The following is an 18,257-nucleotide window of genomic DNA, read 5'->3' as shown; positions in this document are numbered from 1 at the left end:
TAAACACCCCCGTCCTTGATAATATTAAGGGATTTTATTACCCTTAGTAGTATTTTTCGCATTTAAAAAATCACTGGTGTCTTATCGCTCCCCAAATTTCACTGCCTTTACTTACCTTTGACCAAATCCGCGAATGAGCTCGGAAAGGAGGGACTTAGCTTTTATACTGCATGACGTTTTTGACGTCATGACCAATGTTTTTTGTCCATATTAGCACAAACAAAATGGTGGAAAACCGACCTTGCTTCTTTGCTCAAGGACGTAATGGCGAATCTCACATGTTCGAAAAAAAATCTTCTAAAAGGCTCAAAAGTTAATACTGAAGTTCGTTTATCTTGAATCTCTCTGTACATAATTAAACTACTATGATATTCTGATGATTAAATAAAGGTTATAATCATTATTTTATACAGAAATTTAATTTCACATTCTTTTTAAAATGGCGACTGGTTTGGTGGTCACATTCATGCGTATTAGAGGTAAAAGCGTCGTACGTCAATGAAAGCTGCCATATTGGGGAGGCATTCATGGTCCGGATTTCCCCAGAGGATTTCAACACAGCACCTAGGTCCTAGGAGATTCCTAGTTACATCATAATACATTTTTATGTACAATTGAGAAAATATAACTGATTTTAATGTAATTTACAGTGTCGAGCATAGCGATTACTAGTTTATTTCTACCCAATATTTTTTCAGTTATCAAGTAATTATATCTAAGCACTTTCTTAACAACACCTAAACTATATATTTTCTTTAAACTCTACTGTGCTTGTAATACGATAATCTGCTGGTAAAATGGGATTTATACGCAAATTAAGATAAGAGCTAAGGAAAAACTAAACATTTTGGGGTTACCTGCATTTTTTTTTGCTTCTACACTTTATTTCAATAGCACCAAGACTTTTGGCAGACTTTTATGACCCCAAAGAGCTTCACATTACATTCAGACATTTACCCATTTATCTGCAGATTATTTCACTTATAACATCGAAAATATCTGTCTTGTTATAAGTAAAATAATATGCCAGTGAAACTAGCTAGTTAGCCTATGCTGCTTACTTGCTGGTTCCACGAGCAACTTATTTTAATTATAACTTAGGAAAAAGGTCTTGTTTTTAGTGAAATAATCTCCACTGCTAACTAGCTAGTTAGCATTAACCTATCCCTATAACATGGGAAAACATTCCATATTTTCTGTTCTGCTTCTGCCTTTGCAGAATAAACTTTGTGGTGATAATTGCAGCTTTAATTTTAAACTGGGTATAATTTAAGTAACCTGAGACCCCATCAGGAAAGGTCTTAGAGGCAGCTGGGGGTTTTGCAGAAGCTCTGTACTTTCTGATTCAGATCTATGGCTCATAAAATAGATCATAAGATGTCATTCTTCTCTTCTTTTAGAGGTTCCAGGTTTTAAAAATATGTTTCTAATTCCATCTAAATTAAAATGTTTAGCAGTCCCCAGTGAAAATTTCTGAATATTCTCTGTTTCCAGGACTGATCCCTGCTCAACAGATTACTGACAGATGAATATTTACGGACACCGGCTGTTTAAGCATTAAGCTCATAAACCTTTCTCTAAACAACATTCGCAAAATATTCAACATGACATCTTTTAAGGAGCTTTATTTTATTTCACAACTGCTCTTTAAATCACTCCAATGTCACAGTGTTAGATGGCATAATCCCGTTTCCAGTTCAGTTCCAGCTTAAATTCTCCCACACATAATCATCTATTGTTGTCTTAAACACACAATTTTGTTGGCAGACGATGGATATTATGTTGTTCAAAATTATTTTACATTACCATATTTCAAAAAGTTGTGTACACAAACTTAGAATTTACAACATGACATTAATATTGCAATTTATTTAAGAAAACAGGTAAGAAATATAAACATATTTGACTCATTTTTGGCTGACTGAACAAAATTCTATTGTCCATGAAAGAACAGCATCCATGAGGTTAAGCCTGGTACTCTATAAACCAGGGAAATAGTAGGAGTTGGGGTAACCCAAGTTTGACTCTGGTTGGTGTCACTTTGGTTTCTTGATGCCTTTCTCCTGTTGTGGTGTATAACGAAGCCAGTTTTACTGTAGTTCTCGTCAGTCAGCTTTGCAGAGCAGCAGCTGAAAAACACAACAATAAGAGTGAGGAAGACGATGGTCTTCCTCATATTTGGGCCGCTTAGAAAAAACATAGAAAACCTTTGAAATATTAATGTACTGGTTATAGGTCTGAGAACAAACATAGAAGCCATGTTGCATGGTTCCACTTGTACACTCAGTTAAATGAATAAGGACACGTCAATGAATAGTCATGAATATTTATATCAATATTAGCTGACATACATAATCATATTAAGCTGCAGCATAGGCACAAAACAATGTAGTTATTTTTCAATAACTTTTCACATACAGCTTTCCATATTTTTTCTATAGCTTTCTGCCTCTGTAATTCAATTCAGTTCAAATAAAAATACTTTATTGATACCTAATCATGAAAAATTAGAAATCAATTATTGGTTAAATTTGCAAGGCAATAACTTTGATCATCCAACTCTGGAAATTTTAAATCCATGTTGGGAAAAAGAAAAAGAAATGAGGAGTTTTGGATGGACAATTGAAAAGAAAATAAAAGAATTTAAAAGGAATAGTTTAGAAATTAGTCAAACAACACCAATATCAATTATACCACCCTGGATTCTACCAGAAGCAACAGTAGATAATGTCAGTAATGGAAAAGAAACAAGATAAATCATACATTGTAGATAGTTATTCAGTGCAATTATAATTAAATAATTATTATCAATATATTCAAATTTATACAGATACATCAAAAACAACAGGGAAAATAGGAATAGCGTTTGTATAACAAAAGGAAAACGAATTACAGATGGATTATCAGTATACACAGGAGAAATGTTGGCAATATTATTAGCTTTACAATGGGTAGAAGACATAAAACCATTAAAAACAATAATATATTCAGATTCAAGCTCTGCATTAAGTTTAAAATATAATCAAACAGATAGTAGGATGGACATTTTATTAGAAATATTTCATACATTATTCAGAATACAAAACATGGGTTTGATAGTTATATTTGTGTGGGTTCCAGCACATATTGGAATAGAAGGAAACGAGAGGGCAGATAAAATGGCAATTCAGAATCCTATTAGCTTTACAGTTAAAACAAGTAAATCTGAAGGAAAGAGTATTGTTAAAGAGAAACTGATGAAAGTATGGCAAAAAAGGAGGGATGAAGATAAAACAGGAAGATGGTTTTATAAAATTCAGGAGATTGTAGGAGTAAGAAGAAATGGAAGAAGAAATAGAAAAGAGGAAAGAGTAATAGCAAGGTTAAGATTTGGACTTACAGGGCTTAATTATACACTTTTTAAAATTCAAAAGTACTAAACTGGCAAATGTGATTACTGTGAGAAATAAGAAACTATAGAGCATGTTATATTAGAATGTCATAAATATGAAAAAGAGAGAAGATATATGAAGAGAGAGTTTGAAAGTATTAAGGAAAAGGTTAATTTATTAGATATTTTGAGGAAGAATTTGGGGAGTGAACATATGCAAATAATTATGCGATTTATGAAGAAAACTAAATTATTTCATAGAATTTGATTATAGTAGGTGTGTTTGAGAATGTGTGCATAATATAGAAGAATGGTATACAAAGTTGTGGATAAGCACGTATGTGTTTTTACGTATGTTTAGGTAGAATTTATGGTAGAGTATATATAAATATGGATACATATTTAGACCATCACGAACCACACTCCATACCAGTAAGTGGCGGTAATGCTACTAACAGTTTGTTGCCAACCGCCAGTAAAACCGACAAGAATAAGAAGAATAAGAAGAAGAAGAAGAAGACGACGACCTTTCACCCCATGTGAAGACAAAATGGCCGCGTACGTGTTGAACATATCCAAAATATTTTCTCGTGAATTAATTTCAGCTTCATTCCAGTTTCATCGATATCGGGTATGATACGTTAGTGTCCCGTCAACATGGTCATGATGGTTTCACTGCGGGTCAGATGGACGCGTTTCTGATGTGATTTCTGTCTCATTCAGTCCTGCCTGCAGAGGCTGCCTGCGGTGAAGCCGAACCCCCTCTCTGCTCTCCTCACACAGCAGTTCGGGAGTTCAGCACCATGTTGGCAGGAGTTTGAGGTCCATGCGCTACAGACTGCGGATCGGTACAAACAAACACCCTGGGTTTACCTGGACAGCGAAGGTACCGGTGTTACACCATATTATGTGACCACCGTATATTGTGACCGTAGGAGGCATTGTTGCATTTTAAGCAGGGTGTGTGTGTGAATAAACTTATTATAGTAAAATAAAACTCTAATATTCAAGTATTCATTATGTTTTTCTGAAAGTAGAACATTATATAATAGTCATAATATTAGTGGTCAAATGTTAATTTTTGTTCTTTTTTAGGTTTTTTTTCGCTACATTTTTCCTTTTGCTTTTGTTCGCCCTCTCCCTCTGCAAAGCTTACGTTTTGGCGTAGCACAGTGTTAAATGCAACAGCGCCTCCTACGGTCACAGTATACGGTGACCGTATTGGTCGCAGAATATGGTACAACCAACAGGGAACTCGAGATTCTTGGCCTTTGCTACAGCTGTTGGCTGTACTATGCTCCATGTGTTTGGCAGAGTATGTTGAGCGGTACGGCAGCAGTGCGGTGTGGGCAGGCTACAGGAGGAACCATAAGGGAGGCATCCCACCTCAGAAGACACGCAAGACTTGCATTGTACCATTCCTTCTCTGTAGAACTGACTTTTTTATTCTCTGCTATTTAAATAACTACAACTCTGTTTTTGTTTTGCAGAGAGGAGACAAGATATGTGGGAACCCCTGTCCAATTTGTAGAGACCCTAACATTATCATCAACCATCAGGTAGCTGAAGGTTGATGCACACTTGATCAAAATGTCATGTTTTCCGTCTGTCCCTCCCTCACTCACTCTTGTCCCCATTGAGGTCAGTAGGGGTTTTCTAGAGTTGCACCAACTATCTGGTAAATACCAGAGCATCTGTGTGAAAGCAAATCTACATGATTATGTTTTAAATATTTTTTTTTCCTTTATTTCTATTTCAAAACCCATTTTGTTGTTTTATTTTCGATTGTAATATGAAAATCCATTTTCATGTCCCACTGTCAAAGCTTCCAGCTCTGTTTTTAGACTGAACCAGTTGTGGATGGTGAGCCGTCGCTTTAGAACAAGTTCTGTGAAATATTTCAGTTCTACATTCAGAAGCTGTTACCTTTATCAGCCTCAGTGAATGATTGTTATTCCAGAACAGGTTGTATTCTGTTTTTTCTTTGCTGGATCACTTGTGAAAGAGTAGTTCACATTTTCAGATGTATTCATCTCATCTAATTCAAATGACATTCTCTGCATTCTTATTGGTTAAATATCTCTTTTTTTTTTTACAATGGAAATTTTAGGCCAGCATTATTGAGGAAAATAACTTCTGTTGGAGTACAAACACAACCAGAATAACTTCTGCTATCTTCGCTTGTAGAACGTGAAATTACTCCAGCAGTTTATCAGCCCACACAGTGGAATGGTCTATGATCCCACTCTGACTGGTAATGCATCGTCTGACCTTTTAATCTAGGAAGTGTAGCAGCCACTGATTGTTCTGGTGGATCTCCTTTCCTCAGGTGTGTGTATGAAACAACAGAAAAAGCTGAATGAAGCTATCGACAAAGCAAGAGATGACGGTACGAAATTCTTTGCTTCTCTGGAACTCTGCTACCAATCCCTACCAACTTATTTAGAGTTTTCTCCTTTATCTCTGCCGTCATTTTAGGTACAACTATCCTATCCTTAGTAAGCAAGCATATATGTAATCAAACCTTTCTTAAACATCCTCTCCATAAAGATGCTGTAATAAATTACAGTCCTTTAATCTAGATCTAACATGCCTGAAAAAATAGTTGCTAATCCTGTACATAATCATCTACATACTTGATTACATCAAGTAATCAGATATGTGATTACTTGATGAGCTCTCTGAGCTCTGAAAAGATTCAGAGCAACTAAAACTGCTCTGGTGAAGTCACTGGTTTTCTCACAGGCTCACGATGGGATTTTGCTGTTAGACCCCAGCTCCAAATAGAATGCTTAAAAATGACAATATTTTGATATTTGGATCGACTTGACAATATTTTTCTGTTTATAAATTGGATCAATTTTCATTTTCTTATGAAACAGCTTTATAAATAAACAGACTTGAATGAATGTTTTTCTTGGTTACACACTGTAAAACTTCACATATATCAAGTTCAGCAGTTTGCAGATTACATGAAGTTGTAGCCTCAATCACAGAATAAAAGTGAAGTAGAAACGGTTTTCTATGCATTTATAGAACATAATAGGGTTTCAATAAGTAACATTAGCTAACCTACTGTAATTAGCTTTTTTTTCTTACACAGAACTTTTTAAGTTACGTTTCTGCTCCAATTTCATTAGAAAAGTATAAGCTTCCAAAAATCAACTTAAACTCAGTATGTGAAAACAAAAGAAAAACGTAACCAAATATTTCTCCTTTCAGGTTTACTTCCTTTTCAGATTCCACATGTGGATTTTTCAGGAGAGGATTACTCCAACACTCATGATGCTGTTGGGCTCACATCACCTCCACCATTCCTTGGCCCTAGTGAACCCTGGTATAAATGGTACGGAGAAATAACGCCTGATGACAAGAAAGTGGATCAAGTCAAGAAGATATACAAGGCTTATTTAAAACACTAGAGTTGTGAAGAATGCTTAAAATCTACCATGGACTTCAACATGCCTGAACATTCTACTGAAGTTCACAACTTTTAAATAAATGAAACGACAAAAATGCAAGTGGAAGATTCTTTTATTAAGTTTTGACAGGTCATAGTTAAAGATATTTAATCTTCCTGCTTATGTGAAGCAGGAGGAATGACTGATATTCCAAATGTTCCGATGTATATGATTGTAAATAATCCATATTCGGGGTCTGCCCTGGAAGTGATCATGGATTGACCTTATTGACCATGGTTTCTCCAAGGGCCTCCAAAACTTCCCTCTTGTAGTCATCAAAGTCTCCCTCGATCTGGTTGACGGTGCAGTCCTCCACCACCCACAGCTGGCACTGAGTCTCCGTGATGAGTCGCGCGTCATGGCTCACGATGATCACAGCTGCTCACAGGATCAGAGTAATTCAGTTAATCTGAAAAAAAAATATCAAGCTTCTCTACCTTCCCCCTATTGTCCTGCTCCATCAGAAACAACCAGAGTCTGTTGGAGTGTTGGTGCTGTCAAACATACTCATGTATGTGCTGCCCCCACCCTCTCCCTTGCTCTCTGCTACACTACAGCTGGTTCACCACAACAGAGACTGCCATGGATGCTCAGGCTAGTTAGCATGGCCAATACAGCAGATAAAGGGTTTTCCTGGAAGAGTAAATTGTTTTTATGCCACCAGCACATTTAGTGCAATAACTTGATCAACAGTGCTAAAACCCCCTCGTGGCTTTGATCAGTTCTTTTTAAACAATCAGATGGTAATAGTGGCTCAGGAAGGAGGAGCTTGATTTTCTTTTCTCAGATTATCTTAACCAATCAGAACCAGCATTAATCAGCTAGCCATGCTATCAGGAAAGATTGTTTATTTTGATGCAGCCTGCGTTTGACTTTGAATGAATGTTTCCTTTTTTACTTGGCATTACTTGATACAGGCAGTGTTGAGATTTATTTGACTCATGTATAATTTATGGTACTGAGAGCCTTACTGTTAAATATTATTTTACTGATTGCAGGTTTTTCAGTTGTCCTTTTGACTGAATAGTTCCTGTATTGTGCCTGCAAGTATTTTGCATGTTTTATTCCTAAATTAGGTTAATTTATTGCCAGATCATTTTTTTAATTTTGTCAGATCACATAGTAGCATTTATACCTAAAGCAAAAAATTAACAGTAATTCCAGGTGATCTGCAAAGATCAATGATCAGCAGAGATCGGCGATCAGTATCGGAATCAGCAGCAAAAACCCTGATTTGAACATCCCTACTTACCAGATATGTCAGACGTCAAAGAAATATGTTGACTTGTATGCACTCAGCCTGGTTTGGGTTCCTGCTAGAGATGTGCTGATCAGCTTTTTTCCTGCTGATTCCGACCACCCATGAGGGCCGATCACCGATACCGATCACATAATTATTATTATTTTTAATCATAAGCACTACCGGTTACATTATGTGGAAAAAGGAACCATGAATTCACCTTAATTTAGACAAAAACTTGTTTTTAATAACTTTTTCTAAGAAAAAAACAAAACAGGCATTGTGCAAATTGTACTGCTTTCGGTAATACTATCTTTAAAAGCCTGAAAACACATGAAGGCTCTGAAGAGGTTAAATAATGCAAAAAGTCAAAATAAAACCTCTCAACATTGCCAAAAAATTCAAGTATAAAACTTAACATTCAAAGGCAAATACAGGTTCCATTACAATAAACAATCCTGAGTTGCTGAATGAAACTTCCTGATAGCATGGCGGCCAGCTGAATACTGCTAGTTCTGTGGGTGTTTCTGACTAAGCTGAGTAATTATGCAGAACAGGGAGGAGACAGAGGAGATCGATTATTTTTTCAGAGATTATCTGTCTCATGTTAGGACAGCTTAAGTTTTAATACGTATGTAATTCCTTTTTTTAAGTTAGATGCTGCAGCTTTAAGCAGAGGTTTGGTGTGAGAGTTCACTACCAGGTGGAGCAGAAGCGGCGCTCCGTCTGTGATAGTAATCTGTAGCGCGTAGCAGCGGTTCAACAGCGAGAGTAGAACCAGCGTCTTACATCGCAGCTCGATGATTTAAATAATTTTGCGGGTTATTTGTTTAGCTTTCTGACCGTCATGCTAATCCGGGTGAGCGTTTGTAGCTGTACGCTGTTTTACCTGCTATCTGATCGCTCCATATGTCTCTTTTACTACAGTGAGTCTCGACATAGCCAAACTCCGTCATTGTTTTTATGCCATATTAGATTCGTCGTGTTGATGCATTTTGACCTGCTTCATCCCCGACCTCGAGGTAATTTTCCGCCGCAACACGCAAACTTCCCCATTCACTCAGTGCGTTATAGTTCCACACGACATCGCTTAGGATTTGTTGCTGCGCGTTTGCGCAGTGTGAAGGAAAGAGGAGACCAGCTGCACAGGCAGGCTGCGAAATGAGATGCAGGTGATCAGTTTGTGTGATCGGCGATTACCGATCATACACTTTTTCACGAAAATCGGCCGATTATGATCGGTGGCCGATCGATCGGCAGACGTCTAGTTCCTGCTGTATGAATTCTGCATCAATGTGGCGCAGCATAAGCTAATGCTGCTCTCATGCAGAGACTCCTTACTTTCCCAGGTCCTCACAGCTTTTAAAATAAAATAATTTTACTCACCTCCTTTGTATTCATTAATGGCCTCTGATAAGGCGTCTATTGACTCAATGTCCAAATTATTAGTAGGTTCATCCTAAAAAAACAAAAAAACAAATAATATTTTGACTTCATTCAGAACTACAACCAAATAAATAAATAAATAAATAAATAAATAAATAAATCCTAATTCAATTGTGAACACCATAAGTTCAGGTGGTGAGGCGAAGGATGTCTTTGGGACATTAACTAAAAATGCAAAATGTCCCAAAATAAAGGCAAGCTTCTACTACTGACTACAGCCCCTTCCACATCATCCTAAGTCATCTGCTGAGGTCGGGGGTCACATGCAGGGTTTCCCCCAGAAAACCCGCTGACTTTGTGGTAGGGTGCTCCACCAGCGCTCCACTTTGTGTTAAAAGTTGGCAAGAAATTGAAAATATGACAATTATTTCTTTATTAGATGACATTTACAATACGTTAACTACAATGTCTTAAAAATGCAAAGAAAATATGCAATTAAAATTAATATTTTTGTACATCAGTTAATTCTTAATTATAAAATTCAAGTATTTGTTATGTTAACCTGTTGTTCACAGGTTGTCATTCACAATGACAGGGGTGTCAAACTCCAGTCCTCAAGGGCCGCTGTCCTGCAGTGTTTAGATGTGCCACAGGTAAAAAACAGTGGAATGAAATGGCTTAATTACCTCCTCCCTGTGTAGATCGGTTCTCCTGAGCCTTGCTAATGACCTAATTATTCTTTTCAGGTGTGGTGCAGCAGAGGCACATCTAAAAGTTGCAGGACAGAGGCCCTTGAGGACTGGAGTTTGACACCCCTGTCACGAGAGGACCCAAATTTGGGTCCTCTCGTGACAGACAGGTTAAGTTTCCAGTGTTTTCCTAAATGCTGCTATTTTGTTTAGGAATGTCTCGTAATTGGTGCAGTATTTTGATTCTCTGGTCATGGTTGGCTGTTAGTTATCCAAGTAAATGCAATATTTGCAAGCAATACTCTGACTGAAAAGGATTGGCCTGAGATCGGCTGGAGGTGTGATTCAAATGATCATACACTTTATGAAGTTACATAACAGACACAATAAAATTGCATGATCCCCAGGACTGAACTTTGTGTGGATTTTCTGTTATAATAAAGTTTTACAGGTTCAAGTCTCCGCCAGCTACGTTTTATGCACCCTGACTGTATAAATATCCTTATTAAGTGTTTTGGAAGCAAAGTGAATTTGGCCCATAATACCGTCTGAGTGGAATTTCATCTAATAACTCAGAGTAGATTCTCATGATTCTCTCTTCTAATTAAGTTCTCCTCTCATCACTGCTTGAACTAGGCCACATGTTAATGGTAGATTTCAATAGGGCCATTGATACTTTGATGACTAGACAGGAAGCAGCTCTTACCAAGATAAGCACATCTGGCTGACGACAAGCCAACTCTGAAAACACAACTCTGGCTTTCTGGCCGCCTGTTGGGAGGAAATGCAGAGGGGATTAAAATTGGCTCCTCTTAAACAAATGGCCATGTGGCAGCTGCTTAGATCCATACCAGAGAGTTTGGAGATCTGAATGGTGTGTGCATGACTTTCAAGACCAAAGCGTCCCAGGCACTTCCTGCTATCCTGGTAGGGCAGGTTGAAGTTTCTCATTAAGTACTCTGTTGCTGTCTCCTCCATGTTCAGTTGATCAGCATACTGCTGATTAAAGAAACCCACTTTCTGTTGGAGACAAAAACATGAAGGGGTCAGCAGGTGGGACACAAGCAAGGAACACAGGGACATTAGCACCAACAAAAACATTTAAACTTCAGAACATTTAAAATAAGCTCAGAACAATACATTAAATGAATATTCTCTTATCTGCCTCACTACACCAAGCTTTAACTGACTGTCACAGCTCCAGGGTTAGTGCTTAAAATTCCAGTTCAGGGATTTATTTTTCTTGCAGCTTGCATGTTGTTCACTAGAAATGTCCCCTTTTCTCAGAGTTAACTTGGTTCTTTCCACAGAGCAAAACATGTGCATTAACTCATAGTGGACTGATGTCTGGTGACCAGTGACCTTTGACCTGTGAACAAGGTTCCTTCCTCTTGCCTACCAGCTTAAATGTGCATATTGGCCCGGTCCCAATACTTATAGTGCACTCTACAGTGCTCTATGAAGCATGTACTCAAAGTGAACATAAAAGTTTGAATGTACAGATTACATCCAAACATTTTAGAATTGAAACAGTACACCTCTGTGTTGCAACTTCGACACAGTTTAGGCATTTGTGCTGCTAAAAAGTACAGTAAAGGCTACTTTTTAGCATTCCTGCAAAAAAATCCGCCTTTTAAAAAAAAAGGAATTTTACTGGAGATATTTGGCTGCTAAAATGTGTTTTGCTATGACTTGTTGATTACAGAGCAAAATTCAATGTATTCACACATGTTGGGTGAAACAAAAAAATAGTTCAATATTTTACATTTGAAAACTGATAGTTTTGTTTTTGTTTGCGACAAACATACAATATCATCATATAATAAAAAGTTGTCATCTTGAAATATGGCAGCTTTTGTATGGTGATTTGTCAAAATATGCACATTAAAGTGTACTAACATTCAATTTAACAGTTTTAAAAGCAATTCCTCCTGCGATTTAATTAAAGACCTGATTACACATTCAGCTGTTACTAAAAAAAACATTTCTTTTATGCAGCTAAAAGTTAAATATAAAGTGGAGCTAATGTGCTAACAAAGATCAAGATAAGGACAAACATATAGCACATATTAAATAGAAAAAAAGCCTGATTGTGAAAAATAAAAAGACTAAAAAAGAATGAAACTAAATGTCCTTCTTTAAAGAAAATATGGATGTTGCGACATTATAGACCAAAAATGTTAAAAGACATTCATGAGGAACACTGACAGCAAGTATGTCCCCTTTACCCTGAGAAGAAAGCAATTGTTTAAAAATCATGATGATATCTCTAGCGAAAATAAGAACCAAAAACCTTTCTATTACAGTTCACCAAAAAATGTAATTAATTTCATAATTATGTATGACGTTTTCCCTGTAATGACTTTCCGCAAAATAAAATAAAATAAAATCAAGATAAATATCACTTCCTGTGTTAAGATTTTGAGACAACACATCTTTTTTCAGATGCAACTTCATTAATGTTTTTAGAAAGATTGTTAAAACTCGATCTTGTACAAGAAATCTATTCTGCTTTTAAGTTTTAATGGAATAAAATTTGGTCTTCTAACAGGGGATGAAGAGTTAAATTATGATATCAATGATTTAATCCTCTGGCTAACTTTTATTCACAAATACTGCTTTCTAAAATTCACCTCAATTTTTAATATTTTCAAAGTGAAATAATTTTATTTAGGAAAGCCCTTAAACACTACAACAATACAAAAGCCCAATCTTTATTTTAATATTTCATAAATTCTTCATTGAAGAAGATTCTTCATTGAAGATTTGAAATTCATCTACCATTTGAAACATTTTCTGTTGACTTTTCTCAGTTAGTGACTCTTCTTTTTATCCCTTATTTTTGTTGCTCAGTTTATCATATCAAATTTTTTTTAATATGATAAATATAAAAAAAAAAGTGTGCCTTGTCATACTATTTTCTTGAATTTTTAATAATGACAAAATTGCCATGTAATTGCTTGTAATTGAAAACGTCACATGCAGGGATGAATTGTGAGTAACCCACTTTGCCAAATCCGCCTAGATGCGGGCTTAGCAGAAGTGTGGAAATAGGACCCAAAATGGGTGGGGCGAAGGCTGGATGGAGAGAATGTGGGACACACTGCACTCTCAAACCCTTCAACATGTGCACATTTGAAGGACCTTCATGTTGGGCAGAACAAGGGTGGAAGTGCGAGTATTGGGACTGGGCCTTTTTGCGTTTGCATTTATATTACTCACCAAGCGGTGATTCTTCCTCATTTCACCCTTAATCTGTAAAAGAAAAAGTCTTCTGTTATATAGGAGTATAATTTAAAAGAGGAATTTCATGTATGTGGTCTTACAGGATTTAATTTTCCTGTGAGGAGCAGTAGCAGAGTACTCTTCCCAACACCATTGGGTCCCACGATGCAAACTAATGGAGAAATGTGGGGAAAAGTAAATAACAGAAGAAAAATTGATAATTCATACAAAGTCCCCAGCCTTTATAATGCTCAATGAAGACATAATTAGCACCAATATCTAAATATGAGTATTAACCATCTACTGTAGGATTTGGATACTCACTCCTGGAGTCCATGTCAATGCCAAAGTCCACGTTTTTGAAGAGAGGCTTCTGACCCTCGTAGCCAAAGTCAACACCTGTATACAGTAAAAACTAGTCACACAAATATCAACAGACATGACATGTAAGCACACATAAATAAACTTATTTTGTTTGTATGTTTAAATTCCTGACAGGTTTGTAGATTTATGATTTTTTTTTGTTACTCTGCTGATTAAACCTTAATCCAGGACAAGGTTTCAAAAATATTTAGCATAAAATAATATTCTTAAGATGTCCACAAAAAGCTAATATAAAGCCCTGCTAGACCTAGTTAAGACTGACTGTTTTTGAAATGTCATGTTTTTATGCTTAAAAAAATACAATGGTTTCAAAACCCTTACAATTTTGTGTCTTGCCACCAGGGGGCATGCTGCTTTAATCTAACTCTAGTAGAAGGTCCGGTTGGGAGGTGTGAAACGAACTTCAATGGAGACAAAAAAAGCAAACTCTGGTCTGCCTTCAAATCTCAGCCTGGGTTCGGCTGAAATGAACTCTGCCACGGTTCAAATGCATACAAGGATGCAAGCGGACCGGGAGTAGACTACAGTGCAGCATAGACATAATTAAAGAATAGACCCCGCATTTTATATATTTATATAAATATGTATGAACGGCTGTGTTCTTTGTAAAATGCTCATCATACATTTTTCTGCTCTGTCTTTCGAAGGAGGATGATGCACTTTCTCTGTCTCCCTGCCCTCCCTATCTTCCCTGCTCAGCGTCTGTGTCCTGAGTTTTTAGAGTCTTCTTTGCATAGCTTCCGAAGTCGCAAATTATGGATCTGGTCAGCTGGTCTCTCAACGCAATTGATAAAAAAAATTTCCACTGAGAAACCGGGTAAAGGGGAACCCTCATGACCTGACAGAACATTCTTCGCTGGATACACAATGGATTCTGGATGGAAGTGGAAGACCGTGTGTCTGACGAGGCTGTTAGTCGAGGATGTTGAAGATGTGTATATGATTGGATTTATGATAATAGGTTTTCTGCTTATTGGAGTTGGCGGCTACCTGGCTTATCAGAAATATTGGAAGATGCCGGCAGCCGTTTTGGCCACTTCGAGGCTGCCGGGTATGGTTGATGGGATCTGCAGAGTGATCAACATTCAGACTGAGATGATACGGGAGCTGAGCTGTAGACTGGGTGCGATCCTGGAACAGGACCGTGGTCGGGCAGCGGATCTCGGACTCAGAATGGATATGGTGTGACCTTGGAGAACGTTGTTCGCTCGGATCAGGCGAGAGATCCTAAAATTTGGCTGTTTGGATTTGCCATTGAGAAGCACCAGCGAGACTTTCAAGGAAGGCAGTAAACTGATGTCAGCCTGACCTAAACAAATTTCTGCTATCGGAATCTGGCTTCCCGGGCTGGCCTTGGCTGGCCAGCTATCCTCCCCTGGTTGTTATGTCTAAAGAAGGCTCTGTTCTGCTGCCCCTCCCCTCCCTGAGAACATCTGTGGGCCCTGAACTGATAAGCTGGTGGTGAACTCTGACATCATACTCACAGACAATCACAGACAATCGCATCAGCTAGGGTTCAGGGTCTGACACACACATATCTCACATGAGACTCATATGCACATCACACCTCCTCCTCGTACCCGGGTTGTTTTGTCTATATGTGTTTATATGTGCTTATGTGCTTAGGTTTATTTCTTCATCTCAAACTACCCTGCAAAGAGCAGAGTGTAAGACAGGCTGTTTTTTTTTCCCTCTCCTTACCTGATGTTTTTTCTTATTTTTCCCATTTCCTCTGCTAGGTGGCGCCTGTCGGGCTGCGAGGCCTCAGCCAACTATCCCCCCGTGTCCCTCTCCCCACCACTGTTGTGTAATAGATGGTTGTACTGGAACTGCAATTTTGTTGTCTTTCTGACAATGACAATAAAATTCTTCTGATTCTGATACATCAATATCAGAATATTGACAATAAAATTCTTCTGATTCTGATACATAAATATCAGAATATTCTATTCCTATTCTATTCTCTTTTCCCCACTAGGAATATTTAAATATGCTGAACCATCTATCAATACAATTCAAAAATACTTTAAAAATAAATGTTCTTGTACATATAACTTTGATAGCTGTCTGAATAAGGTTTCCAGTAAAAAATAAAAAGAAGTGTGCCGTGTTATTATTAATAACAATAAATGTCAGACATTATATTGGTTTTAATCAATATTATTTTAGCAGTATAAATGTAATAGTGTCTTCTTTTAATTAAAAGCAACTGGATCTGATTGATAATTTCAATTAAAATTTCTATGTTGATATCATGAAATCATTGTATTTTTTGTAAAGGATATAGCCCTTTGATATTCTCCTCGCAGCTTATGATTAGGCCAATAGCTTCATGTTTGCTGGCTACATATATTTGTATTTTATCCAAACTGCAGACTCCAGCTGGATGTGGAGAAGTGTGCGGGTCACAGCAGATCTTACTGTGGAGGCCCAGGATGGGTGGCGAGAGTGGAGGAGGGTTGGGGAAGGTGAACTTCACAGTGTACTCCTTTGGCCTCTTGAGCAGCTCTGGAGCCTCCAGGCTCTCCTCCTCCTGAGGTCCCTTCTTTTTGCCCTTTTGCTGCTTCCTGGTCAGGGCCTCCTTAGTCTGTTTCTCCTGAAACATTGAAATCAGTCTGAATGAGCGCGGTTAACAATAATCACCCAACTGTGATTACAAAGTGGCTAAGTGCCAACTTAGCCACTTTGTGTGTATTATCAATGCTTCAGACAGATTTAAAACGTATCAGCCAAAATCGTTATCAACAGGTCAGGCTTTCAAAGACAGTACTATCACGGGTAGTGAACTGAGAAAAACCTTTAGTACATTTGGTTAAGCTATCTTGTGTTCCTCCATTGTGTTATATTGCAATGCACTAAATGTTTCCTGTGTGGTGAGGAAATCACTGTAGATTCAAATTAGTTGTAATTTGCACCACACCTGATGTGATTTTGTGTCACAGTGTGGGAAGACAGCCATACTCACAGCCTGCTTGGTGGACTTGCCTCCAGCCTTCAGCTCTTTGAGTTTCTTCTCCTGTTTGTCATACTGCTTCTGCAGCTCCTTCTGCTTCTGCACGTACATTTTCTTGAAGGTCACTTAAAACACAGAGGGAATCAAATATTTGAGGGATGTATTCTTTGCCAGGTGTTCATTTAATGAAAGTAACTCAACACCCCTGCCAACAACCTTCTCCGGTTTTCCAAACATTTTTTCCATTTCTGCATGTTATCACCAGAGTACTGCAGTCCTACAGCAGCTCTTTCTCTTCCAGAACATCAGTTTATCACAGCATTCAATGACAATGAAGGAGCAGCACTAAAATATTCCAGCGCTGTACAAACTACTCACTACATTCAGGAGCTTTCAGATAAAAACAAGAAACTAATATAGCAGAAAGCTTGCGTGATACTTACAATAGTTTCCTCTATAATAGTAGAGTTTTTGGTTGTCTAGGTGGATTATATCAGTACACACATCGTCGAGAAAACTCTGGTCATGGGACACGATGAGGAGAGTCTTCTTCCAGCTTTGAAGGTAGCTGTAAGTTGATTTGCAGGGGGAAAAAAATCTAGAGTTTTCATACTATTCAGAGCACAAAAAGTCAAAAGAAAAAAACATCACAGTGGGAAGCTAATCAGAACTAAATATGCAAAAGATTTTTGCATATTTATCTACTGTATAACAGTAGATCAGTTATACAGAAAAAAATGTTGCCCTATTTCCTCAGAGGAAATTTTGATTTATTGTGTTGTTAGGATTTAAATCTAAATTAATAATCCCCAAACAGCGAGCACCATGCAAAAATATACACACCGTCTGAGCTTCTGACTTGTAGTGATTTTACAACCACAATGTATTTTAATGGGGTTTTATCTGACAGACAAACATAAAGTGGAACATAATGTTGAAATAGAAGCAAAATACTTAGCTTCAAAAAATATTCACAAACAAAAATGGTCCTTGTATTCAGACCATTTTAAAGCCCAGAGGAACCTGAGATGCACCGATCTGATATTTAAAAAACAAATTTAAAAAACAAATTCTAGGTTGGATATCAATGACTATTAACAATCCATAAGGGAAGATCTATTTGGTCTAATTCTATGCCCTAAGTGACATCATGCTTTACTTTTTATTTTATACTAAATTTAAAATTCTTAATAGCACTTTCTGAACCATTTGACAGAGGTTTAGTTGCCGTTTATTTTTACATGTTTGACCAAAGCAGTCAACCCATTGTTTTGGCAAGTTTCAGTCTGTTATTTATTTTACATTGGCTGTTTTACTTCTAGCTTCATTGACTGGGCAATTTAAAGTTGTTTTACATGTTTGACCCACCTAAAATGCACAGCCAGAGGTGCAATGGAATGGTCTAAATTAATAAAATGACCTAGTCAAAGTACAAAAATACACTGATTTGAGAACCTGTGACAGCACTCAAACACTGATGTTCAGTCACTTATTAAATCAAGTATTCACAACAGGGGGCGTCATTTAAAGGCACATCACACTCCAGATG

At 37.4% G+C, this 18,257-nt stretch overlaps 2 protein-coding genes and 1 long non-coding RNA gene across 8 annotated transcripts in view; 2 read left to right on the top strand and 1 right to left on the bottom strand.

Annotated features, from left to right (window-relative positions):
* Window positions 1–3,897: 3,897 nt before the first annotated feature.
* mrps18b (mitochondrial ribosomal protein S18B) lies at window positions 3,898–6,881 on the top strand. The gene is made up of 7 exons (XM_007559013.2): window positions 3,898–4,001; window positions 4,094–4,256; window positions 4,685–4,782; window positions 4,861–4,929; window positions 5,558–5,624; window positions 5,700–5,759; window positions 6,593–6,881. Exons 1-7 carry the CDS (start codon window positions 3,921–3,923, stop codon window positions 6,790–6,792), a joined length of 738 nt encoding a protein of 245 aa, XP_007559075.1. The 5' UTR covers window positions 3,898–3,920; the 3' UTR covers window positions 6,793–6,881.
* A 5-nt stretch (window positions 6,882–6,886) lies between these two features.
* The window catches only part of abcf1 (ATP-binding cassette, sub-family F (GCN20), member 1), a 22,653-nt gene continuing 11,282 nt past the window's right edge, over window positions 6,887–18,257 (bottom strand). For 5 of the 6 annotated variants that reach the window (XM_007559008.2, XM_007559009.2, XM_007559011.2 and 2 more), the window contains 10 exons: window positions 17,152–17,276; window positions 16,721–16,833; window positions 16,177–16,351; window positions 13,696–13,770; window positions 13,473–13,543; window positions 13,369–13,401; window positions 10,998–11,166; window positions 10,853–10,917; window positions 9,458–9,530; window positions 6,887–7,209 (listed from right to left, as the gene is read on the bottom strand). In XM_007559008.2, the coding sequence (XP_007559070.1) occupies window positions 7,043–7,209; window positions 9,458–9,530; window positions 10,853–10,917; window positions 10,998–11,166; window positions 13,369–13,401; window positions 13,473–13,543; window positions 13,696–13,770; window positions 16,177–16,351; window positions 16,721–16,833; window positions 17,152–17,276 (1,066 nt within the window). In that variant the 3' untranslated portion in view covers window positions 6,887–7,042. Of the gene's footprint in view, window positions 7,241–9,457; window positions 9,531–10,852; window positions 10,918–10,997; window positions 11,167–13,368; window positions 13,402–13,472; window positions 13,544–13,695; window positions 13,771–16,176; window positions 16,352–16,720; window positions 16,834–17,151; window positions 17,277–18,257 lie in introns of all 6 variants that reach the window. The other variant, XM_016674789.1, reaches the window with a different exon arrangement.
* Window positions 9,527–10,530, top strand: LOC107836984 (uncharacterized). The gene is made up of 2 exons (XR_001662955.1): window positions 9,527–10,013; window positions 10,317–10,530. It is a non-coding gene; the product is annotated as an uncharacterized LOC107836984 (long non-coding RNA).

The sequence above is a fragment of the Poecilia formosa genome, unplaced genomic scaffold (genome assembly GCF_000485575.1).
Source record: "Poecilia formosa unplaced genomic scaffold, Poecilia_formosa-5.1.2 Scaffold101, whole genome shotgun sequence".
In the NCBI taxonomy this organism is placed as follows: domain Eukaryota; kingdom Metazoa; phylum Chordata; class Actinopteri; order Cyprinodontiformes; family Poeciliidae; genus Poecilia; species Poecilia formosa.
This window is presented reverse-complemented; position numbering and strand designations above follow the sequence as displayed.

Excerpts from the sequence above, each read along its gene's own strand:
- mrps18b (XM_007559013.2), top strand. The coding sequence starts at position 3,921 with ATGGCCGCGTACGTGTTGAACATATCCAAAATATTTTCTCGTGAATTA. Across the intron at positions 4,257-4,684 it reads GGTTTACCTGGACAGCGAAG|AGTATGTTGAGCGGTACGGC; the intron begins GTACCGGTGTTA and ends TGTGTTTGGCAG. Across the intron at positions 5,625-5,699 it reads CTATGATCCCACTCTGACTG|GTGTGTGTATGAAACAACAG; the intron begins GTAATGCATCGT and ends TCCTTTCCTCAG.